At 43.6% G+C, this 26636-nt stretch overlaps 1 protein-coding gene across 1 annotated transcript in view; it reads right to left on the reverse strand.

Moving 5' to 3' along the window:
- LOC143481137 (AT-rich interactive domain-containing protein 1B-like) overlaps positions 1 to 26636 on the reverse strand; it is a 42641-nt gene that overhangs the window by 15193 nt on the left and 812 nt on the right. Inside the window, exons 1-2 of the mRNA XM_076979078.1 lie at positions 26025 to 26636; positions 7909 to 8100 (exon numbers count right to left, since the gene is read on the reverse strand). The exon at positions 26025 to 26636 is cut by the window's right edge and continues 812 nt beyond it. Of these exons, the coding sequence (XP_076835193.1) occupies positions 7909 to 8100; positions 26025 to 26636 (804 nt within the window). The remainder of the gene's footprint in view (positions 1 to 7908; positions 8101 to 26024) is intronic.

The raw sequence follows: 26636 nt of genomic DNA on the forward strand, positions 1-26636 counted from the left end.
ACGCGGTCAGATTCGTTTCCAAGCGTTTGCAAGTATATTTGTGCATTGGCACACATACATTAGGCAGTCGATAATCTGACCTGCACTTCCATATGCTCCTGCTTATGCCCAACAATAATGTTTTGATCTAATACTGCACGCGACTGATGAAATGACAGGATTAAAGAGCGCTATTATTTCTCCCGCGGTCCAATTTAACTCGAGCAATCGAGGCGAGCCGCAGGCGAATGTATGGCCAACTCTAAAAGCGTGAAAGGCCGACATATCAGATGTGCGATCATGGCGCGTGCTTTAATATAATGATTTTTCGATTCCTTTAATGAATGAGGGCTATTGTACGTGGTGATGGGCAGTGGTGGTCGGCCGTGCGGTGTAATGAATGGCGCGTGCCTGCTGGCACGAGCCGGGTTAGGCTATTAACCCCAGTGCCAAGTCATCAGATTCCACAGCATCTCCTCAGCCTAATGAGACACTTGTTGGTCTGCTTGCTTTCAGTTGCAGCACTGATTCCCAGCACAAACACACACAGGAAGAGAGAGAGAGAGAGAGAGAGAGAGAGAGAGAGAGAGAGAGAGAGAGAGAGAGAGAGAGAGAGATGGAGAGTAAGTGTCTGTAGGAAAAACTGCCAAGGCTGGCAAAAAAAGAAAAGAGAAAAAGAAAGTGAACATTTTTAATGCAAATATAAAAATATGGAGATAAGGTTTAGACCCACATTAATAGTTACATGTTAAATTCTAAAAATAGATGATAATTGATCTTTACAGAAATAAGTTTTGCATTCACATTTCATATTACTCCTTGTCATGTTGCATTAGCATGGAGCAATGTCTTTTGAAGACAAAGGACTGCATAGACCTAGTATGACGCCAGTGCTACATCATCCCGGCACAGGTACTAGTACGACGTCATCTCGGTACCAGTACTGTGTGATCCCGGCACCAATGCTTGTATTACAGTCATATTAAGAGTTCGATCGCTTGACCCTCCAAGCGTATCAAATCCAAATGCAATCTCACTTCACTAATCAGGTGCAAATTCTGTACAGGACACATAAACAGACGATGGAAACATTTTCGACCCAAACTGATTCACAAAGCACAGGACAGTGTGGACGCAGGACACAAGCACTGTGGTGAAGACAGGGAGCGGGAAGTCCCTGCTGGTGAGCACGTCTCGACCAACGTCTCCAGTTCTACCACACAAGAGAGCGACAGAAAGGCTCGGTCACGTGCGTCCGCACCGAGGCGCGGCTGCCCCAGTGTGTTTACCATGATTGTGCAGGTCGACGTGCTTGTAATTCAAACGGCCCAATGAGCAGAGACAGTGTTTTTATAATTTTAGCATCCAGCAGACATGGCCCACTGCCTGCCGGCCTGCTGCCAGAACACGCCTTCTCTGTTTGAGTGACATATGGGCCCAGCCAACCAGAGAGACGTTGAAGCATTAAAGAGCTCAAGGAGGCGTGACAGGAGTGTAGAGCAGCGTATTAGCATCGGAGAGCTCCGCTACCTTCAGCCTTAACGCCTTGACCGTTAACGTCTCTGCAGTCAGGAGCGCGGAGGGACCACGCGGCCGGCGGAGATGAATCCGTGCCGTCATGGTGCTCGGAGGAAGACACCTTCATCGACAACATCATAGACCACATCTCAGAGACCAGTGGAGCAACTTAATTTGCTGTCACTTAACATAAAGCCATTATTTACATTTCATGGCACTATTAAAAATACACGTTGCCAAGTTAACAGTAAAGTTTTTTTTACAGCGGAATGAGGTAAGACCCCGCCGAAGATGGCCGTTGTTTATGCCACGGTTTTTTAATTTGCACAAAACGTAGACGCGGCAGACTCAAATGAGAAGCGAACTGACATGACAATAAACAAGCCCTGCTGCTGATTAAACATAGAGGAGGAGAGATTAGATCGCCACTGGCGTAAGGTGACTAACCCCAGCCTGCCGCGTTTGATCTGCTCTCTCTCTCTCACACACACACACTCTCACACACACACTAACACACACGCCACTTGACGCATCAAGAATGAGCTGCCCTTGGAGAGCTTTGGCAAACAAAGAGACAGAGGGACCACGCGCAAACACACGACCGCGTTAACAAGAGACATTAAGCGGGACAGTGTCCCGTCCTGTTACGCACACACACCACCCCACCCCAAACTCACTCACACACACCCGTCGCCGAGCTGTCATGAAGAGCGCCCTAAAAATCATCACACACACAGTAAAAACAATTTCAGTAAGTATGAAAGGAAGGAAAGTCAGTGGATCAAAACGAGGCTATCATAATGCCACCAGGCTGATATCACACCGGGACTCACAGTACTCTGTGCATGTCCCACTGAAAAGGCCTGTTTTTGAAAGGGGAATTAGGAGTGTTTGAAGTGCTTGTGGAGGTGAATTTTCCAGGTCAGACATTCTCTCTCTAATGTGCCTATTTGCCATTCAAATGACACCATTCGCTCAGGTAAATTGCCGCGCTGATAAACGAATACCTCAACGGCCGATGGGATCCGGATTTAAAGATGTTAATTAAAACGAATAAACTCTAACCTACGACTACAACAGGAGGATTCATTTCTCCTTAGCTCTTCTTCTGATAATAGCTTGCGTTTAATCCAAAGTCCCCACACTGCAGGCTCTCGTCTGGACCAGGTCTCGGTTCTGTTAACTCAGCACCCCCGATGCATTAGCACTGTTGTGCCATTTGCTCTGTCCAATCAATGGCAACAAACGACAGGACTTTGCTCTCCAATGGCCTTTTTTTTTAATCATTCCGACAGCGGACGCTTTTGTTTGCCGTGGCAGCGGAGAGACTGGGGAGGTGGCGAGGGTTAATGCGCTTTAAAACACTCCAGCTCCGTCGCTGTGGCTCCGGTTTAGTGTCACCAATTCAAATGTTTTCCCCATTAAACTCCTGACCCCACTCCAAGGCCAAGAAAGAGCAAAAGAAGAAGAGAAAAAAAAAATCAGACAGAGACAGAGAGAACGAGAGAGAAAGAAAGAGAGGGCAGGAGCCAGTGCTTGTGCAGAAAAAAACAACTCACTTCCCCGGCCAATTCCGAATACGGCAGCAAGCTTGGAAGAGGGAATTTAGCCTCTGATCCCTCGGTAAAGGATGGCAGACTTTCCCAGTCTCCTCTGATCCCAGCTGGGCCGTGAGGCTCGCCTGGCTGCCAAGGCCATGCTGAGCTCCTCAACACACCACCGTATGGGGATAAAACACCACAGCCCAGGGACAGCGCCAAACACACAAAAAAAAACATATACAACCTATTCCTAGGTATTTATGTCTGTAGATATGATGGAATCTACACGTTAGCATGGGTGCTTCTACTTACATTAGTACAGTCACCCTCACAATTAAATATATAGCATGAAAATACTAAACAGATTCTTTTGTCACGAATTGAAATCATTTTTCATAACTTTTCACTAAATCTTTAAACACCAAGCCGAGCAGTGTATTTCTCCTTCAAATTTCTGTCAGTATTAAATTACAGCCAGTTCCCCAGCTAGAAGGCCCATAGTTTTGTTATATTTTGAAATCTGAAGCAAACCGAGACAGACTATTAGTGTAAGAGCATAACACTTAGAATGTTACATCCAGCAATTTTCAGCACTTCTAAGCCAAAGGTTATGTAAGAGCACAGCAGTCAACTAGACATCTACATGATTTGTTTAGAGTCATGGCCAGCATACTTCAATTGTTCAAGCAGCTCTTGTGCTGTGTCTGTGGAACTTACACTTATGTAGTAGGAATGTGGCCTCATATTGCTAGTCAAACATCTTACCTTATAATTTGTGGTTAGAATTAGGGCAAGTAATAACACCCTACCAAAAAAGTACTACATGGGTTGTGAGAGTATAGTTTACAATGCTGTCAAATGAGTTTTCACTCTTGTAAAGAAGGATTACGATCTATCACGTGTAATAACAGCTTTTTACAGTACTTGACAGGAACTGCTATCTGTTGTCTTGAGAAAAAAACGTGTTATTTAAATAATCATACACACTTGAAGAGCAACAATATTGGCATTTTAGTTATGCTAATTTTTTGGAGGTGATAACTGGCAGAGGAATAGATCAAAATGAAACATAATTGCAAAAGCAGAGATAAGTTTAAAACACCAGAAACCTCTTAAAGCATCTACTTTCTGTCTCTAGACACTGAACGGTCTGAAGAAAGCAGTTGGCACCCTGAGCAGAAGCCCACTTAACCTGTGCTTGACTGCCTCAGCAAGCTGTGGGCATCTTAAGCTATTTAAGGTGGAAGGACTAGCTAAAATTAAATCTCATTCTCATTTTGAAATAGGCTTAGCAAAATTCAAATAAAATAGGGTACATTATTAGCAACATATTATGCAAAAAGCTAATGTGGTAATAAAAGACAAAGCTACAGGACTCAACACTTGGGTGGAATAAAACTCACGCATCACCCCAGTGAGGGACCACAGAAATGCACAATTCCATCTCCGTCTAATGAATGTGACACATTTCTTTCCCCAAAGTTGATTGGCTTGGCCAACAGAACAGCAAGGTAATAAAAGTTACAAATGAGAACAAACCATTAGAGCCATCGACGCTCATTGGGTTCCCACTAATTAATTGATCCTGAAACTTCATCTCTCCTGGAGCAGGAGGTGCCGCAATTAATCAGCCATGATTTCAAGGCTGCATCCTTTTTCATTTTATTTTTTTCATTCCCGTCCCCGCCGCACGCCGCTCAGTTCGTAGCGTCTCCTGTTTTAATTGTCTGGAAAAGCCAGGGGTCTTTGGGCCAGCCGTAAGCGGAGCGGTGTGCTTTGAAGTGCAGCCTTGTGCATCTGTGGACGGAGCTGAATGGGCTCGTGGTCAACCTGCTTCGGTGCAGCATAATTTATGGGTCCCTGTAAGCCATCGCTCGTCCTGACCACCATACAGTACATTAACCCCAAAGACAATGCCTCCACTTCTAAGTGCTTCAACGGGCCCGGACTCCTCCTTACTGGCACGCAGACACAGAGCAATCAAGGCCATAAATTATGCTTTTAATTCCAAATAGCTGGTGTAGTTTGGTGCGAGATGATGGCATTCCATTTGTTTAGGGTCTTCAAACTTTTTTTTTTTATGAGAGGAGAGAACATGGTGCAGTTATGCGGCAAGGTCAAACCCATGAAGAAGGAAGCGCATGTTAAGGCAACTGCAGGTTTCCTTTAGGTAAAAAGCCATCAGCGACGGCCTGAGCCTCCAGTCTCAAAGAGAATAAAACCAAAATGACAAAGGCTGTTATTGCACGAGAACAGCAGAGGACAGGGCACCATTTCCACTCCTGTATAATGGCTGGATTCTATTAACTTAGGCGAACGGGCGAAGAAACAGGCAGCAGCTACCAGTAATGGCTCCTTCCTGGCTTGTTGACACATTTTCCCTCTTTCATTTCACAGGCAATCTCTCTCTTCCCTTCACATCAAACGCTAATGTTGCCTTCAAATTCTTTTTTCCTCTCTGACTGCCAACACTGACATCACAGGAAATTGCACTGGAATTGGCAGACCTTCTACTTTCATCTTCATTCCAAACAAAGAAGACCAACTCTTGTCATCAGTGCGAGCCCTCGTGCCAGTCCCCCTTCTCCTGTTTGCTCTCCGTTTCCTGAACTACCCCTGGATCATTCTGAGACAGATGAGACATTTATCTAATTCACTGCATCTTCAAAATTTGTTCAAGGCCTAATGTTCTCTGCCCAGATGAATGCACGGCCAATATTTGAATACTTCTCAGGGAAAGGTAATGGGTGGGGGGAGGGGGAATCGTGGCAGACGCTGTAACTGACCGAATGTGATGTTCTGGAGATGTCTCCTGCCATCTACACTAAAGCCTCGGTATAAGGACAGCATTTCCTCCTGTGTAGCTATCTTTGGCAGCTTCATTCACAGTGGCCCTAGGCGAGGAGGACTCCCCCGGGAGAGAGCGAGAGCAGTGTGAAAACCACCCTCAGCGTGCAGGCCACAGCCAGTGAAAGGGCTGACACATCGGTGAAGATAGACGATGGTGAAAGCTCTGGACTCACAGCCCGAGCAAGCTCATGGAACGTGTCGACCGGAGCGAGGAAATAAATAAATAAAAGAAGAATAGCGGTTCATGCTACACAGGCTAAAAGGTCCAGCATGCACTGCAAATTAGAAGCAAAAAAACCCGCATGTCATTGTAGAAAAGGGATTTGGGAAACATATTCACGTTACCAGAGCTGATGACGGTAAATATATGACTATAAATACGCAGCGATCGCAGAGATTGTGGAGCTGAGATGAGGTTCCTCAGCTCTCCGCACAGAAATTTGTCCTCAAGCTACAAGCTACTCAAGCTAATATCCAAAGCATGGTTATTCCGAATGTACTGTATAAATTATCACTTTGTACAGGAAATTTACATGCAGTTGCTGACTCTGAGACTTTGTGCGTGTCTTTTCTTAGTTCAGTTCTAAGACCTGGCGGGCAGACAGTGGGCAGCAGAGGACAGCATCTGGGAGCATGTTGGGGTCACCAGCACATGCCGAGTGACACAGTCCTGGCTCGCAGGACCACACGGCCTGAGTACACAGAGTTGTGCATGCTGCCATGTGCCCAGGGCATTATGGGAAAACTCTGTATATCATCCCTGTTCCAGCTCAGTTGAGATCTACTCTCTTGGTTATGTCAAACTCATCTTTAGATCAGGCAGACAATACTTACATCTTAATTTTCCATAGTTATTGCAAATTATCCAAAAGAACAATTTTAATAACAGATTATTATGGCTATAAACTTATTGCTTTTAGCTATTTATGTTTCACAATTACCCAACAGTGTTCTCCTTTTAATGTTAATGTGCGATAATCATAACTTATCTCCCTTGGCCACAGAATAACAACTAATCTAATTATTTTCTGTGACTGCTGTGTGACTGTCGACCCAGTGGTCTTCCTCCCCAAGTAAATAAAATGTGGGAAAGTGTGTTTAGTACGTTTATTTTACCTCAGGACTCTCTAGAATTCAGTCCCAATGCATTTGAATGGTACACACTGATGCCAAATGAGAGGCTGAAGCTGTCTTGGGAAGATTAGAGAAGGAACTCTCCAACATAAGACTGGCAAGTCCTACAATCCAGTCAAATCCAGAATATCAGACTCCAGAGGTCCAACTTTATTCAGAGATTAAATGGTACAATGGTAATCCTCGCAAGAGACTAAACTCCAAACACTGATATGAGTAAGTAAACAATCATATTGTTCCAAGAACCATGATTGCTGGATAAACCATAGCTACATGAACGCCACGGACATGTTTCTTTTGCTGACTACACGTCTGGATCACTTCATATCCCTTTAAGCCCAGTTTTTCTTCTTTTGATTTAAAGATACAGATTTTACGAGAGTTTTGTTTCACATTTTCTACTTTCTTCCATCATTTTCTACTTTCGTTCATCATTGTGGGGATTATGGGAGGTCAGGCTGAGATCATGTGTGCCAACAGCCCTCCAGAGACAGTAAAACGAAGATGAACAACCCCTAGCTAAATATAGCAGTTTGGCAGGGACTCACTGAGAATGACTCAGAATAGGCCGAGCAGATTCAGTGGAGCAGGCAGACCGAACAGATCACAGCAGGCTATAGGCAACCAGCTCAGCATCACACGAAATCAACAAATACAACAGTACACACCGCATTCCTCCCCAATACAATCTGAAGTACGAGTTCTAAAATGTTTAGTGTCAGCCATCGTGTCTCTGGGATACTCCCAACAAATGAAAGCATCACAAAGGCAAAAGGACACAAAATGACAACGACAAAAGCAAAATGACACAAAGGATCTCAGAATTCCAGTACATGCAATTCCATATATGTATGTGATATATTCGGTCTAATGAGAGCGAGCGTACCTGTTGTTGAGTATACAGCATCCCACCCATGCCCACTTGGCCCCTCCCCTGCATTCCCATTGGGTATCTGTGTGGAGGAGGTGATCCATATGGCTGGCTGGGGTAGGGCACGCCCTGTTGCTGGGCGTACGGACTGCCACCCATCCCATACAGCTGGGAGCGCTTCATGGCCATGAAGTCCACCGAGCCTACCTGGAACGCACAAGAGCACAAGACACGCCATTTACTGAACTGGCTTCGGAAATCGAGTGACTTCGCGTTTTTGCTTTCAGCAAGCGAGCAAGGGAAAATGTGAAAAGACACTTTCTGCCTGGGGCGGTTTATTCCTCGTGAGCATTACATTTATTTTAGAACCCCCCCCACCCCCACCTCCATCCCTGTCCCTTGGTGAGTCAACAGGAATATTCCGGCATGTCAGGTTAACATTAATCCGTCACCCAAAACACGGAATCCACGACGGGGCAGATTATGTCAGGTCTGATGTCTCCTCTCCGTCGGGCTGAATCGCGGATGATTTATGGCATTTGTTCCCACTGTCTTTTTCCGTCAGCTGGGTCTCTCTGCAGCTCGTCTCCTGCCTCCCTGAGCAATACCTGCACTCAATATGAGCCCCGCTGTGTGCTGGAGAATGGCACTTTTCAAAGGCAGCCAGGCCTAATCAAGAAACAATGCATCGGAGATGCCGGGGAACAAACCCGCGGAATTGTGCACGGAAAACCAAGGGGAGAATAAAAAAAGTGACTTGATATAGCACTTTAAACCACACTTCCCTGGTGCTTTGCCAACTGTGATGCATAATGGAGTCAAATCAGAATAGGGAAACGACAGCTAACCCTTACACACACGTTTGTATCATGGCGAGTTCAAACGCTTCTAGGGAATTCACAGCAGTTAGTTGAGTGGCATCGCAGTGTACAGGCTATTTGAAATCTTGAAACGCAGGAAGTCCGAACAGTACGATTCTGCTTTTGAACATTTGTTTTCCGTCAACAGAAAATGCCTGAAAGCTTGAAGGTGTCTTCATTCTGAATCAATTCTAATTGCAAAAATCACATTAAACTGTATTGTGAATTTCAAGCAGGGAAAATAAAGACAGGTTTTGCTATCTACTACATCCATGCTCAAAGTGACTCCTGTGCATGTAGACATCAACAACAGGGAACCAGTCAGTCAGACAGAGCAAATTATATTTTGCTGTGCACATCTACAAGAAGAGCATATAACATAAAACCATAACATATAACTTGTAATAATAAACATATAAATTAGTTTTAGCACCTTTACAGCACAAATAAACCTACATAAACCGAGTGGTTCTGGAACTGTGAACTGATATCATCACTTAAATAATATAAACATGAATATTGGTTATGAGAAGGTGGTATGGAACGATTTCACAGCAACGAGAAGTGAAAGAAAGAAGTCTACGGACAAAGCTGGCAGGATAAGCCCTGTGTGTACTGTCCAGAGAGGGGACGACGTCCCCCTATGCATGACGCAGCTGGGAGAAGAACACAGCAGACACCCCGTAATGGGTCAATGGGTTGACTGATGACTGTGAAACCACTCTGTGTTTACATATAGTGTTTGCGTCTGCATTCATGTATGTCATATGTAAACTACGCACCCTGTGAAAATGTAAACCACACATCTTGCGTGTAGTTTGCATTTGACACTCAGGAAGTAAGTAGTGCATATACTAGCACAAATGGCTTAGACTTGTAGGTACTAATTCTCTCTATACTAGGGTATACTAGAGCATAGGGTATACCTGTATACTATCTGTATACTAGGGTATAGGGTATACCGGTATACTAGAGTAAACTAGGGTATAGGGTATACCTGTATACTAGAGTAAACTACGGTATTGGGTATACCTGTATACTAGGGTTTACCTGTATACTAGGGTATAGGGTATAGGGCAGGGGTGGCCAACCCGCGGCTCGCGAGCCGCATGCGGCTCTTTGCCTGGTTTCATGCGGCTTCCCAGCCGGTCCACGGGCTCACCTGCACAAACGGGGCGACACACTGCTACATTTTCGTGGTGCGCGGTTAGTTTACAAGCCTAGCGAGCCGCTAATACTTTTAAAACCGGCGTAGTGGAAAACACGCATTTGACTGTCTTCACAGCTAATAATTTACACTCTGCACCCCCCCCCCCCCCCCCCCCCCCCCCCTCTCAACAGATTACACTCGCCCATGTACGATGTGGCTCTTTTCCGTAACACAGTAAGAAAAGTGGCTCTTGGTCTATGACGGGTTGGCCACCCCTGGTATAGGGTATACCAGTATACTAGGGTAAACTAGGGTATAGGGTATACCTGTATATTAGGGTATAGGTTATACCTGTATACTAGAATAAACTAAGGTATAGGGTATACCTGTATACTAGTGTATAGGGTATACCTGTATACTGGGGTAAACTAGGGTATAGGGTATACCTGTATACTAGGGTAAACTAGGGCATAGGGTATACCTGTATACTAAGGTTATATACTAGTGCACCAACAAATGTTACAGTTGCTAAGCCATCACTTAGTCAGGCCATGTTAACCAGCCAAAATAATACATTAGCTAATATTAATTGATTAATACATGCATAGACGTCCATCACTTCTCTATTTTATCTTACATGTCATATTTCACATATCAAATGACACCTGCAAACCCCTAACACATTTGTGAGTTAATGTAAATAGGCACTGCTTTGCAAAGGCCTCGCGGGGGCACTGACACCAGTGCTGTAGCACTGCTCTAAAGCGCTTTTCCAATAATGAACAATTAGAAGGCATTGCCCAGTCAAGCCTGTAAATTCCGCTTTCAACAGTCCATCCAGAGACCTGGCACCATCAATTAGCGGCATATCAGTGGCTGAAGGGCAGTGTTTATGAACGAGGAGGCACAGGGAACTGTGCCATTTGCGATGGGGCCACAGTAGAGGTCTCCATCACCCCCCCCACCCACCCACCCGCCTCGCTCAAGTGGAGTAGCTTTGCCAGAGGAAGGAGGTGAAAAGGGATGAAAATGTAGAGTGCAACACAAGCAAATCTAGCTATGTCACTCCCCCCGGGGAGACGCAAGCCCACCCAGACAGAGGCAGAGAGGGAGGCCCTGTTAGCCCACAGTGTTTAGCTCTTTCAGACTGTCACGCCTGCTCCTTGTTCAAACGACCGGCGCGACTTGTAGGGTGTCATTACAGGAGAATGGAGCACGCGCGCTGGCAACATCAGTGGGTTTGTGGCCAAAGCGACGGTGGATATGTGATCCTTGGTACTGCCGCTGGCACGAGGAGGTCAGTGGAAGCTGGGCCAGAACCAATCTGTCCTGTGCCTGGCGCAGGAACCTCCAGGATTAATCTAGCACCCCTTCAGCACGACATGATGCACACCACTGTAAACAGGGACGGCAACACAATTAGGCCAAAAAGACACATTTTACACCTGGAACACTCAAAATAAACATTCACTGTGGATGGTTCGATGTTATTACAGTAACTGCAATAAGTATCACAAGAATAAATTAACTCAAAGTAAAAACTTTAAAACAGCATTTAAAACATAAAATGTTTCACACTCTACTCATGATGCCGGTGTGCAAAAATTATTAGAGAAGATGAGGTAAATAAATCTTGAGCAGCAAGTCATGGCTCAAAGATATGAACTTGAATGTTTTTAGCTCTGTCTATATAAGAAAAACCATCCACTTAGTGTTTTAATGTAGGACTATATAAGGCAGTAATAAACCTGAAATTAAATTTATGAACTCACTCTATTTCAAATTCCCGTGAGTATATTGCAAAATAAAGCTATTATTCTACAACATACAAAATTAGGTCACAAATATACTGCCAAATTTGATTAAATTGCTTCTCCAAGTTGTGTTTTCTCTGATTTTATGACTTCAAAATGTTTTAAATCCTTTCATTTTAATGCTCAAAGTTGTTAATCAGCAAAGGAGAAACCACGAGCTACAAAAACAAATAGATGACAAGCCAGCACATTGCATACTGAGATCACATGAGCATTAAAATGGTAATGTGCAAACGCATATTATCATAATTCCATTTGGAACGTGCAGAAATGCAGCGTGGTCGTGTCTCAGCCCCACGCGCCTTCTTCACGAGGCTGCGTGTGGAAATGCGGATTCCAGACACTGAACCTGCATTATTTGTTTCATGAGACTCAGAGAAAGGAAATTCATAGCTCACTGGATTTAACACACTCGCTCACAGCACACTTCACCTCCTCAGAGTAGATGCCTGTTTAAAAATGGCAGAATTACTTTTCACATGTTGGTAAACACCATTGTTTTAGACAGACGGATGTATATTGTGTTAAATATATGGGTGTACGATAGAACTGTTTAGCTAGAACATAAAAATAAAAGTATAGTTTAACGGGTCATTTACGAACGATAAATATTGGCTGTAAAGACGAGTTTAATTAATTGTCTCAACTGCTGTGTGGTTTAGTTGAAAAAAGACCAGCTAAGACAACTCAGACAACACATGCACACATAAGATAAAAGAGCCCTAGAAAACTCTGAAACTGCACAATAACAGTGCTCTGATAAACACAAGCGAGTGTGCAGAGACAGGGGCCCTCTCGGAGTTCAGGACAGCCACTGCCAGATGACTCCAGCTCCTCTGTCGAATCTCAGAAATAGGTGGCTCAGAGACTATCTCTGCACTACGAAACGAGATGGGAAAACAGGAGCCACTGTTTCAAACGAGAGCAGGAGGCACCCTGGGTAGGCGGTGAGGCCTGGGTAGTAATCTCAGCAAATTCCACACTCCTGCTGACTAAGATTAGAAAATTAATTTAATGGATGCAAAGACAATATTGATGTCATCAAATGGAAAGGGATGGGAATTTGAACTCTTAGTTGTCAAAATTAAACACTTATTTGGTATAAATAAAAAAAATAATAAAAGTTTTATATATGCTCTGATAAGCATAAATAAATATATATATATATATATATATATATATATATATATATATATATATATATATATATATATATATATATATATATATATATATATATATATCAGAGCATATATAAAACTTTTTAATTTTTTATTTATTTACACCAAATATATTATATATACGGACAAAATGCCAAATAAGAAAGTATATTTCCATGAAGCCACAGAGTCAGTTCAGTGACACTCCAATTCAGTCCTGGCATTATATAGATATACAGATCACTTTAAGTTACCATTAGGTAGCATAGAGATCACATTTCCTAAGAGTCTGAGTACCTATAACCCATAGTATATCACACTGTGTTTGCTGTGACACCTCATATTTACTGTTCAGTATGTAATGTAGTCCATACACCAACCCTTATGTCCTTAGCTCTGCATGTCAATTGTGGTGTGTGTGTGTGTGTGTGTGTGTGTGTGTGTGTGTGTGTGTGTGTGTGTGTGTGTGTGTGTGTGCTTTACACGTTCCATGCATTTCATTCATCAACAAATTAACTTAAGTGGTGGGTGTGCCATGTCTAAAGTGAGTAAGAATTGTCTGTAACCTAACAGTCATATTTGCTGTCAAATGTCTCTCAGTAAATGTCAGTGCTCAGTGGCACGAGCCCAACGAGACCTTGTGCAGGGTAAATTGCCTCTGTGCAAAAAAAAGCTCTAGTCTTTGGTTGCCAAGGCAGTTAGGCTTGAAGGCCAGCCAGAGATGGGACGGCATGAAATTATATAAGCGAGACAGAGAGGGAGAAAGAGAGAGGGAGAGAGGGTGAGAGAGAGAGAGAGAGAGAGGGAGGGGAGACAGAGAGAGAGGGGGGGAGAGAGACAGAGAGAGAGAGAGGGAGACAGAGATAGACAGAGAGAAAAAGAGGGAGAGACAGAGCGGAGGACAGAGAGAGAGAGAGAGAGAGAGAGTCACAGGCAGAAGGAGGGCAGTTGTCACGCGGTAGTCCATCACGACATTGTGCGCTGCTGCATGTGTATAATCACTCTGCCTTTGTGTGCTGTGAGTAGGCAGGAGAACGGTGAGGACGCCCTCAATGGACGACCCCAGGGTTTACTCCACATCCCCCGTGTGTGTGGAAGAAAAAAGACCGTGCACTGTGAACCTTGCACAGAGCCTTCAGAGTGAGAAAGGGAGAAAACAGAGAGCAATAAAGAGAGAGAGAGAGAGAGAGAGAGAGAGAGAGAGAGAGAGAGAGAAAGCAGGCAACTCTGTCACAAACAATTTTTTTTCTGAATTTCAGTTGAAAGCTTTTTACTCAACCAGCATCGGCAGTGTGAGATAAAGCTCACGCGAAAAAGCAGACACACACAACCCGAGCTCACAAGACAAACGGCTGCGCGAAGGGGTGAAATAAATAAAAACAAGTTTGCAAACAAACCCTAAGGAGAGGTCAACTCTTGGCCCTGACGAAAGAACACTGAGTCAACAAAGTGCATTTCTCTGCTGTAGTGAGCACGTCTCACCGAGTCAGCGTGAACAGCAATTACTCAGCAGTTAGAGCCATCGCAGGGCTGCCAGAGGTACACATCAAGGCGAGCTCTGCTGACCGGCTTCTGAAGCCCAGAACATGACAAAGGCAGTGACGGCAGCCCACCCCCCTCCTCCACCCGCAGGACGCGGCCGGTGTCTGTGTGATGACAAATGAAAGCCTTTCGGCCTGTGAGAATTAGGCAGCGAAAGGAGCTCCTCGGGAGTGCTGTTTATCGGAGGGCAGCTGGAGCACCAGATGAAGCCTGCACTCAGGTACCCCAGCGCCCCTCCTGGCTGAGGAACTCCGTGAGACGAGAAACAACGAGATTCCCTCCAACTGCCTCTGTTTGGTAGCGCTCGCTGGGAGGTGCTAACAAAATGGTTGTAATAAATTCGCATTCGGTCCAGCCTACGAGGAAATCACCTCCGTTCAAACACTAGTCATGCTTTATTACTTTAGCCAACCCAGCATTGTAAATGAGACCATAGTGCCAAACACATTCATGAAAAAATGTTGGCCACTTGCTGTTAAGGGGGAAGTAATAAACAAATATTAGTTCTAATTAGAAAGGCATAGCTCAAAGGGCACGTTTCTTTTGGGCAATATTGTAAGCATCTCTGTAACCAGGCAGGTCTCTATTAACAGTTAGTTCTCTGTGTGCCCATTGGACATAGCCAATCCAAGACTTCTCTGCCCACTGTTCAACATTAAAGAGGTATTCTGAACATTAGGAGAACATTAGGAAAACATCTTTTAGCTACCAGCACCAGTAGAGCAGTGACAGTCTCAGTGTCCACTTCCTCTGTCGAGTGAGCAGCAGCAAAACAGATATTCTGACCTTCAGTCCTGCTCTGCTTATGAGATACTCATTTAAGTCACCTGAAACAATCCCGACCAAATTGATTTCATTATTGGACTCTGTGCCACAGCTCCCTGATTGCTCAGCGGGAAATTTTAAAAGTTAATTAGGAAAAAATAGATTTTCACTGTTTTTTCTCCTCTCACCAGGTTTCTATCCTTGGTTTTTCCTTCCGTGCCTCGTTGCTTAGGTGTCCCGTGGACAAGCTGCCAGCAGACTTGGATGACGGTCTCTCTGTGGGACGACGGTTCTTCCGCTGATTCTTGGACAGAGTTGATGAGACATGAGTGGGCCAGCGGTCCCCAGGAACAATGGACCAGGATTTCTGAACCCCAGGCAGACAGAGGAAAGAACTCTTGGGGGCTGATTGGCCTCTTAATGTCTTCGCTCCCAACAGAATGAGCTCGTCGACCTGGGAGCTGCAAGGATATAGCCTGCGTTTGACCCCCGTGACCTCTCAAGGCCAGCCCAGAGCAGAGTGTTGGGCCAAGGCCTTTTTCAATCTTTTAAGATCTCTGAATCAATCACAGAGCCAGATTCGAACATGCCGGGCCAGTGCTATGCAATCAAGTGGGCCCGGCCTCAGGGGTCACCCTTACCCCACCCTGACTTCATGCCCACCGCCATTCCTCCGTGGACTCACTCAGTGCCACGCCCTATATGCAAGTGTAACAGCACTGACACTGAACCCATTAAGTGGTGCTCTCCTGTGAAAATGGCCACCTTGGTTTAAATTAGAGCACACTCTTCATATTCCATGTATCCTGATGTTGTAACAGCCTCAGAATCATGCTAGCTCAAAAGCAGCAAATCTAATGTACGGATCTATTTTTAAACTTATAAATTTGGCAATAAAATATTATATAAAAGGGTATATTAGAATAGATTAGAAAGCATGAAAATGAAGGCAGAAAAATACCCTCTGGCACACATTTAATTTTTTACATATAAATGTTGTACTGTACCTATTTTGTAAATTATGTTCACATTTGTTTATTAATTTGTACCTATTAGTATTGTTATTTAGGTCCAACTGTACACATCTGCACACAGGAACACAAATAGCTTGAAGACCTAAACGTACAGTAAAAGGACTTGCTTAAAGTGGCGTTTGTAAAACCTTTTGCTCGGGTACATTTATGTCAGGCACCCAGTCTACTGCTTACCTTTATCATTTTGCTAGCTAACTCCTGGCTCTTAAAGTCTAAACCACAGCTTTATTGTACAACCTTATCCCCCAACTCATTTCCAACTTCATAGCTATACCGACAACAAATTTAGCACTCAATATACAACGTTGCCCGGGGGTATATTTTTCTATCTCTTTTTGCAGTTCAATCTACTGAACGTGAAGCTGCACCTGTGAAGGACCTGACCGTTGGCAGCCGGCTCTGCTGTGCTTTCATGCGGAGATGCGCCGCTGCTTTCTGAGAGCATTCAGCATCGCAACCGACCCATCATGTAATCACCAGGGGCCAAGGCTGACTGGGGCAGAACAATATAAGCAAAGGCACTTGACAAGCAAAGCAGTTTCTGCAGGAGGACATTGGGCCAAAAACATCATCAGAAAGGGCTTCGGCACTCCAGATATAGAGTATCTGTTAGCCTTACCCAAGTCCGTGACACACTGATCCGAACTGATCTGAAGCATTACCTGACTTCGAACCACAAAACCTTTGTTTTTGTTTTTCATTTATTTATTTATTTATTTTTTACAAGGCTTCTCCAGTAGTCACGTGGGAGGCGTAGTTTTATGGAGGGCACATTTCTGTGAAGCTTTGATCCGGAGATCCTCCTTAGTGAAGAGGCTGCAGTCTGACTCATCTGTTGAGCAGCACGCTTTAAGTGAAATCACATTGCACTGGCCCAAACACAGACACTTTCCACAGAAAGGGCTGAGATTTCTCCAGGAAACCCGTTTCAGCAGTGCGGACAATGCAAAAGGTCGAAGGCGGGTGAATAAGCCATGAAGTTCAGTTCTGTTACCGCGATCCCAAATCACAGAAAAGGGATGGGTTAAGATATTGGCGCTCTGACACTCTTCTGTTAAACAATACAGTCAAATGAATCCAATAGTTCCGTGATTATCCTGAAGTCACATAACACACAGTGCAATAGCTTAAATGTGTTAGCATACCATCAGTATGAATGCACTGGACTGCTAGTTCTTGATAGAATGGAGGGAAAATGAGCTGAATGCGTAAATACCAAATGTAGAATGTTTTATAATTTTATTCGTTTCTATTCAATTCTGTATTTCTTGTGTTATAACTGTATTCTCATCATACAGTTTGCATTTAATTTTTTTTTTACTGGAAGGCCTCACACAGTCCAAGATCTCAAAGGCTAGCAGATATACAAAGTAAATTATATTCAATATATTACATAGTCAATGTATAATGTATAATGAATCATTAGAAAAGTTCTGTAAGATTTAGTTTCGCATCTCTAATCTAATTTAAGTTTTTTGGAGGAAATACACACTCTAAAAGATACTGAATCACTCGCAAAACAACAACTAAATCAATTCGAACTAAACCTATTACATATGTATAAGCAATACACTAGAACCATGGTGCTAGGTAAATTACCCTCCTCTGCTGAACGCAGCTTATTTACTTTTGTCCCTGCCGCTATGCTAAACTAAGAAAGACATCACCATCTTCAATCTGCACCCACTGAGACAAAGAAAACAACTTATTGATGAATTTATCTGCCTCCGGAAAAAAAAATCAACTGGTTTTGATGCCAAAATAGGAATGACATTCATTCAAGACCCTCCATAGCAACACAGCTACACACAGCTCTAAAACCATCGACACAGCTACACACAGCTCTAAAACCATCGACACAGCTACACACAGCTCTAAAACCATCGACACAGCTACGTTGACTCATCCACAGAAAGTATACAGAACAGACGAAAAAATGCGAAACTCTTTTCTCACACAGCCTCCTAGACTTCATGCCTCTGAAATTATTCATATTGTATGCAGGATTTATGCGTTTCATTCTGTTTACTTTGTTCCTCAACACGCTGCATGTTTGTTTACAAGACAAAAAGGCCATATTGACAGAATTACCTACTCACAGGGACATCAGATCCTATCTCAGTGTTCACAACACATCATTTAAATTCAAAGAAGAAAAATGAATTATAGATGGTCCTTTCTTCTCCACTATACATATCATTAGCTTCCTCTCACAGATGCCAATAACCACGACGCTCAGAGCCAGAATGAGAGCAGACTCATAGTAAAACAGGACATGTCCTCTTTCCAGACCTAATTTAGGATTCAATTACAATACTCTTTAAAACCACCGACTTCTCAATTAATTATTTTAAGATTAGCCTGACAGTAATGGCCCTCCCACCATCACAGGCGTACCGGCCCCCCGACAGGTACGTGCTCTCGAGGAAAGACAAATAAATCAGCTCCCCTCTTTTACCTCCTGCACGTACTAGGTTTTCTGTTTTTATATAAAAAAAATAATAATAAACTGTTGTTTTTTCCCCACTTTTGCCTGCCGTCTGCTCTCCTCGGTGCACAATTGATATTCACTGGCGGCAGTAGGCCGTGCTTTTACGAGTCACCGGGGCCCCCCGTCCCCTGCTCCACGGAAACGCTGACGGATGACTCTGTCGCCACTGCTTCTGGGCGTAAGCAACAAACAAATAAATAAATAAATCCTCCCCCCCAAAAAAGTCCTCGACCACTTTGATTGGAGCCAAGCGAAGCATTTCTCTTCCCTGCAAAACCATCTCCTTCTACTACACCCCCCCCCCCCCCCCACCCCCGACCTACTTGCTATCTTCGCCGCCCGGGAAATGAATGACTCCCCCCTCCGGCAACAGCCAGCCCCTATTCTGTTTATTTAAATATTTGATATGTAAGCAGTCATAAAATAAGTGTCATAACATGCGAAGTGTGACATGCGCGCGGGAAGGCCGTTATGCCTAATGGCCTCTGATGCGCGCAGGACCCGTAGTTTAGCTCGACTGGAGCACGTGACACGGTGAGATAAGGATCCGACGGAAATAGATGGAGGTGCGCGCGCGGAACGTGCAGGAATCACGCGCCACTATTGCATACGCGTCACCGTGCACGAGCCTAATAATGGAAACGTATGCGTTCTGGAACGGTATCGTGAGGAAAACATTCATATGGAAAAGGAAACAGAACTTTTCCGATTGGTTACTAGCCGGCAAGGTTGTCAAATAGCTAAACAAAATACATATTGGTCCTCCTTTGAAAAACGTGCAATACTGATAAAATAAAATAAAAAATCTTGGCTGCATGGCTTACCTAGACATGAGATATTTTGCATAAAAAACTGAACTATCTAAAGTAACAATAAATAATCATGAACCCATCCAAAATAAAGATGATCCACATTGAATAATTGTTAACCTGTCCAGAATAAATTATTAATATAATAACCTCACTAACTGGCTAGTCCAAGAACAAGTAAACATAGATCTTACATAATTATTATATATATATTTTTTTTGGGGGGGGGTACTCTTGGCAACAACTCTTGTGTTGTGCTCCCTCACAAGCCCTCCCATGCTGGCACTGTGCTGACAAGGTGAAAGGTCAATTAATCGAACCCTTGACTTGCAAACCCATGTCACCTTCCAAACCAAACCCCCTTCCTGGAGCTCATCTGTGCTCTGACTCCTCTGGCCCCCACAGCTCTTAATTACCACTAATTGGACTGAATCACTTTAGCTCTTCCACTGACATAATGAAACAATTCATCATTAATGCTTAATGACTTGAATGATGGTGCAGTAGTGATAGGCGAGAAGGTCAGAGAGAAGGACGGTGGAAACAAGGACAGGGAGCTGATGACATTTAGCAGGGAACAGGGACATTTGCTAAGGGATGGAGTTAAACAACTTAATTGGAGTCCTGGTCTTCCCTGTTGCATCATGGGCCGCGGTGTCGCGGCGGTGGGGTCTGGCGTGCGCTGGGCCGAGCTGTCCTGTCCGATGTCGCCCACCTTCGTGATTAGCACTGTACACAGGTGGCACAGCCGAATGTGCAGAAAGGCACAGGACTGAATTAATTACGGGACCGAGACCTATGACTTAATCACACAATATAGAGCTGAGTGTGCAAGATCTCTGACTAAAAGCAACTAGAAGGAGAGGAAGGGGGCAGGGGGTGTGGGGCGAGAGAGAGAGAGAGAGAGAGAGAGAGAGATGGGGAGAGAGAGAGAGAGAGAGGGAGATGGGGAGAGAGAGCGAGAAAAAAGAAATATATGATACTCAGACAGCAAAGGACTGTAATGCATTGGGCTTGGCGTGAAAGGCTTTTCTCCTGGAGTCGTCTTAATTTAGCTAAAAGCTCAGAAGTGTATGGGTGTCATCTCTCCAACACATCAATTTCAGCTTAAAATGGAGACACAGCAGCACCTCAAAAAGAGGCACAAATATCCACTGGGAAACAAAGCATTCAGCTACCCAAACTATTGATTATGGTAATGTGATCTACAAAACTGTAAACAGAGAACCCTCTGACATACAGTTGACATTATAGTAACCTTTGAATGTTTATCCTACAATGCAAATGGATGTTCATCAAAAGACCAAGCAAGCATCCTTCTCCTGGTCAAATAAAAGGGGCATTTCCTTCTCTATTTAATCTGACAGTTATTAAATAGATTAATGGCCATACACGAGTGCTTCCATTGTACTGACTGACTACCTAGATTTATTTTACAGTAAACAACACTCTTCTTTTTGCTTTTGTTGAGGTAGCAGCTGAACCATAAGTTGTAAATACACCCGAAGACATCTATGGATTAGCACATTTATTGATTACAACCACAACTGCCGTAGTGCATAAAACAGGAAATGTCTAATACAGTCTGCAAGCTGACATCTTGGCACCAAGATCAACCATCACTCTGCAGCACATTAATTAGGTCAATGAAATGAGCCACATAACTGATCATGGTGTATGTAACATTTCAATAAGCTGTACGGTCATACATCCAGGGGCTTTGGCGAAGGAACGATCTTGTGTTTCATCTAGACAGTCTGTGCAAATGTGTGAGAGACGACATGTCCATCAGCCAAAGGTGGTCCAGCACCACTGCCATTCTCACAGCATAGAAAATCATCACCTTCATACACGGCCAACCACACTAATCGATGCCCGTCGATGTCAAACGACACCATCCTAAACCTGGACAAACACGCACCTTTGTTCGGCCCAAGCAGGCAATAAAAGATGTGAGACCGGAAGGTTATGTCCAAACACCTCTGAGGCGAACTACTATACCACCTAACCTGAAACATGGAAGCGTTAGGCACTTTATCCACAGCACGCCGCTTAAAAAAAAACCACCAGATGTTCACCCACAAACCTACTGGGCTTCAAAACATACACCCCTCTCCTTGGCTGTCCGCAGTGCACCGCCCTCCCTCTAGACTACAGACCTGCTTTTCCTGCCTCTCCTCTCCTCTCCTCTCTTCTCCTCTCTTCTCCTCTCTTCTCCTCCCCGCTTGGAGGACATAAGGGGTTTAGGAATCCCCATGGGAGAGAAGCAGGCTGGCGAGGAGCGGAAAAAATCCCCCCCCACCCCCCCCCCCCCCCCTTCAGCCTCCCTTTCCTTCGGGGAGGGCAGCAGCCGGCGCTCTACCATTCAAGAGCGGCACGTGGCTAATTTACATGTGTGAAGGTCAGGCAGCCTATCACAGAGGTGAGGCTACAGGGCTGGCTTCCTGCCCAACCAACGGCAATGACTGACACGAACCAACATCAGACCCTGAGAGAGAGAGAGAGAGAGAGAGAGAGAGAGAGAGAGAGAGAGAGGGAGGGACACAGGGGGAGAGAGAAAGAGAAAAAGAGGTGGGGAGACAAAGAGAGGGGGAGAGAGAGATGCTGAGAAAGACATGGCACAGGAGAGAGAGCGAGAGAGATGGAGAGAGAAAGAGAGAGAGAGAGAAAGAGAGAGAGAGCGAGAGATGGAGAGAGAGGGAGAGAGAAAGAGAGACGAGAGAGAGAGATGGAGAGAGAGGGAGAGAGAAAGAGAGAGATGGAGAGCGAGAGAGAGAGAGAGAAAGGGGAGGGCAGGGGTCTGAAGTCACAGCTGATTTATTGGAGACACCACTTACTACACTCATTACAATGAAACATGTAATGGTGTATGTAGTTTTCAGATGTGCAGGAATTCACTACCTTTGTTATGGGAGGAAAATCACAACAATGTGCAGTGCCTCCGCAGTTCAAATGGGAGAGACACTTTCCCCCATTATTTTTTTTTTACCATCGGCTCCCCAAAAACTGCACTCCGCGGCTCCTCTTCACACCCCTGTGGAGCGCAATAACCAGCGAGAGACAGAGCTGGCAGTGCAGATGAGAGCACCAGCAAACAACCCAGCACATCCCCCAGTGTGTGTGTGTGTGCGTTTGCATCCCAAAGTCAGTTTTTCAGAGGACCGTCAAACACTCCAGTACATTTGTGCCTACCTGCCAAGAAACTGTTACAACATGCATGCCACCATAGACCTTGAAAAGAAATCACAGCTAGCTTGATTCAGAATGGTAGGTGATTCAAAGCAAAGCGGAGACTATGTCTGGGTGGTCCCCTGGAAATGCGACTGTGAGTGATCTATCGTACCCAGTTTCAGCATTATGTAACTGATTTGTGTTTGAATATTCCCACAGCATATGTATCCCTTCAAGTTCTCCTTATTAACTCTTTCCCCTTGTTGTTTTTAAATAGTGCATTAACAGGTCTTATTATTATAAGTACTTTTGATCAGGGTATGTTAAAGGGTGGCTTTTTGTTCTGTAACACCAACACAACACATGACAGCAAACGGTCAGTTTACTCGTTACCCCTCTAACGAGTCTGTAATTTAAACTGGTAACGTAAAACCCTATAAAACGAGCCACACAGAATTTTTTGCAGAATGCATAGCGTTTACATTATTCCACTACATTCGGTAACACGCTGCTATTCTACCAGAGCTCTTTAAGAGCTTACAAAGTAAATTTGAGCAACAGGTCTACAGCAGTAACTCCAGCCTGACTCTTGGACCATATGCAGAATATTCACTATATTGTATGCCTGGTTATGTCCATTCACTGCACCCAATTTTAAGAAATTGGGTTAAAAGAACAGCAAACGACATCTAATCTATGATATATAGAGATAACCTAAGATAACTGAAGAAGTCAGCTTGTGAGAACATTCACCTTATACACAGAAGAATGGGGAAGCTCTTCCAGTTCCTCTATCTGGTCAGCCACCAGGACTCAAAGCACAAAGCAGCACGATGTAAAAGTTCCTCTCGCTTCCATTCAACAGAGATTCCTGCATGAATGCTGAGAAGCTATTTAGGTCCACCCAGAGCTTTCCACATTGTGAACGGTTATGTTTAAATTTATCATGCCTTCAGCTTCCCTTTCAGAAGACATGGCTGGTTGAATACTTGTCTTTTGAGTAGGTGGGTGCTTGACATGAATGAAACTAAATTGGTGGCAACTAAAATTGTCAAAACAAACAAAAAACAATAGTCTAATTAAATAGTATGTACAAAGGCAGCTGAGAAATGTTACATAATAGTATTTGCATTGTTTTCACAGCTTTCACATTGTTTAAATATTGTGATGAGCATTTTTCTTGCGATGACATTAGAGGCACAATCAGATCAGCAGTGTATTCAGGTGTGTAAATGATTTTAAGATTTAGGTTACCAGCCGTTTTAATACAAAGTCAGTTCATGTCCGCTTTCCAGCTTCTGACCCTAATACTTTCCACTGAACTGAAATAAAAATCTTCAATCTCCAATTATTTTATTACAGGGCTAATTACACATATTGTGCACATATTCACAGCTGAATTTTTATGGAAAATTGGAATTAATTGGCATTTCAACAAAACCATGGGCAGTCCTGGGATAAACCATCTGCCAATTATGTTCCTGCATGTCGCATTTCATCCTGGAAGATGAAAACATCACCAGGCTCTTATCAGGAGCAACAGAGCAAATTAAAATTTCACTCAGACCATTCTAATCAGCACAGCTAGAGTCGGCAATGTAAACAAACTCTCAAAACACAAAGCGTGGGTGCTGTCACAGGTCCACTGCTCTGCCTGGAACCGTAGCCCCTACCGCTGCTGAAAATGATGGCTGACAGCAGCCAGCTTTGTGCGAGACACCCAAACGTGAGTGAAATCAAGGTTATTGTGTTTATATGTGCACAATTATAATGTTGTGGAAAAACATCTAGCCTAGTGGTTGGGAACACCATGTATCTTGAGTCTCTTCTTCAGGAAGTTGTGTCTAGTGCATGTTTTAAATAACGGTAAACATAATAATAATAATAATAATAATAATAATAATAATAATAATAATAATAATAATAATAATAAATAATAATAAAAAGTGCACGTTTTAAATAACGGTAACCATAGTAATAATAATAATAATAATAAAAATTATAATAAAATAAATAAAAATCTAAAATAAAAGATGTGGAGTCCATGAGGTATAACACAGAAAAAGAAATTCTATGTTAAAAATAAAAAGGTAGAAAGTTAGTCTCTGTGGTATACTTAATCTTATACCAATAAGATTAACCTTAAAGAAACTGCTTATACACTAATAGCATATTAATAATATGACACTGAGCAATAATAACAAATAAGAAATAAAATGTAAACTAATTCAAGATTACAAAATGTATTCAAAACTGGAATCAAGTTACTGGGTTTTATAAATTGGAGTAAAACCCTAACTGATCAATAATTATTCTGACGAGAAGATCTGTTTAAATATATTTAGATAAAGAAAACAGGACCCATTTTACTAAAGAAACACTATTCTTCTAAGTATGTCAGTAGAACACAGCAGCCTCTTGAAAGAGCGACCGTTCAGCGCGTTTATTTACATGTGGGCCCCATGGATACAGCGAGCCAATCAGATGACAGATTTGATGTGAACTCGGAAGCGGCGGTCTCGAGCGCGCCTCTGTTACTTTACCTCCACAATTCAAATCTCAACCTAGGACTGAGCTCTCGAGCGCGCACGAGCGCGGCCTGTCACCGAGAGGGGCGCGTGCGTAATGTATGACAGACACTGTTGTTACATTTCAGGGTATTGAAGTGGCAATATATATATATATATATATATATATATATATATATATATATATATATATATATATATATATATATATATATATATATATATATATACAGTATAATAGTATATATACAGTATATACACACACACACACACACACACACACACACACACATATATACACATATCTATTGTGTAAATCACACCGGCAAAGACCAACGTCTTTGAACACATGATAGGCCTTTGACGAAAGATTATGGATTGGATCAGTACTAATATTTTAGCGAACACTCGAGGCCTGCTGTTGGGTGTGGGACATAGAACCGCGTATCAAGACAGGTTTTTATCACATAAACAGATCGTCTGGATGATTATTGATTTTTTTTCCTCCCAAATAACAAAGCCCATAAAACGCATTTTGTTGGCGATATTTAATGTCCAAATCGTCGCAATTACAGACAGGTCATTTTCAAGGTTTAGCGGGGGTTATAAAATACACATTCCACACCAGACTATTCAGTTCACAGCCACACAGAGAAAAATCTTACCAAGCCACTCAACACAGCAATCACATCAAAGATCCCTAAACAACAACATTGTGGAAACTGATCACACAAGTACACATAGTCATTTGATGACTCCGTGTTTGGGTTGTCATGCATTTGTGGCAAACTTTTATAAGATAGTTACCTGGTTTCGGCTCATACTTTGTACACTGTTCCCAGAACTGACTCCTGGATGACTTCTCTGGCACCCCCATCCAGGCGCTGTAGACCCGTACTGAGAACTTATATCTTTATTATTGTACTCATAATATCCGCTGCTGTAGCTGCGCATCATGGGACTGGGAGACGTAAGCAGCTGGTTTAACGTCGGTGTTGCGCCCGAAGGATGCTGGTTCTGTCCCGGAAATCTCTGAAAGCCTCCAACGTTGCTACCAGATGAAGACATTGTAGATTTGGCGTGATTAGAGGCTGAGCTGCCGCTTTGGCCCATCACGGCATACCCAGCGCCACCGTAGCCGTGCCGGTACCCCGGGTACTGGTTATACTGGCTGTTATGGTACGCGTCGTGAGAGTTTGGTGTTGCTTCCACATTATTAGGAGTAGAATACATCAAACCCGCTCCAAAGCTTTGTTGTCCGCCATGTTGATCAAAGCAAGGGCCTATTCTTGAATTTCCAAAATAATTATTTAAGTCAGACACCGCACCTTTGCCTCCTGCGTTGTGGGGGTGGCTGTTATTCGTTGGTGCCAAGTTGACTTGTTCGTACCTGCTGCCCATCGGCTCCCCGGGTTTGCA

The sequence above is a fragment of the Brachyhypopomus gauderio genome, chromosome 17 (assembly GCF_052324685.1).
Source record: "Brachyhypopomus gauderio isolate BG-103 chromosome 17, BGAUD_0.2, whole genome shotgun sequence".
Taxonomy (NCBI): domain Eukaryota; kingdom Metazoa; phylum Chordata; class Actinopteri; order Gymnotiformes; family Hypopomidae; genus Brachyhypopomus; species Brachyhypopomus gauderio.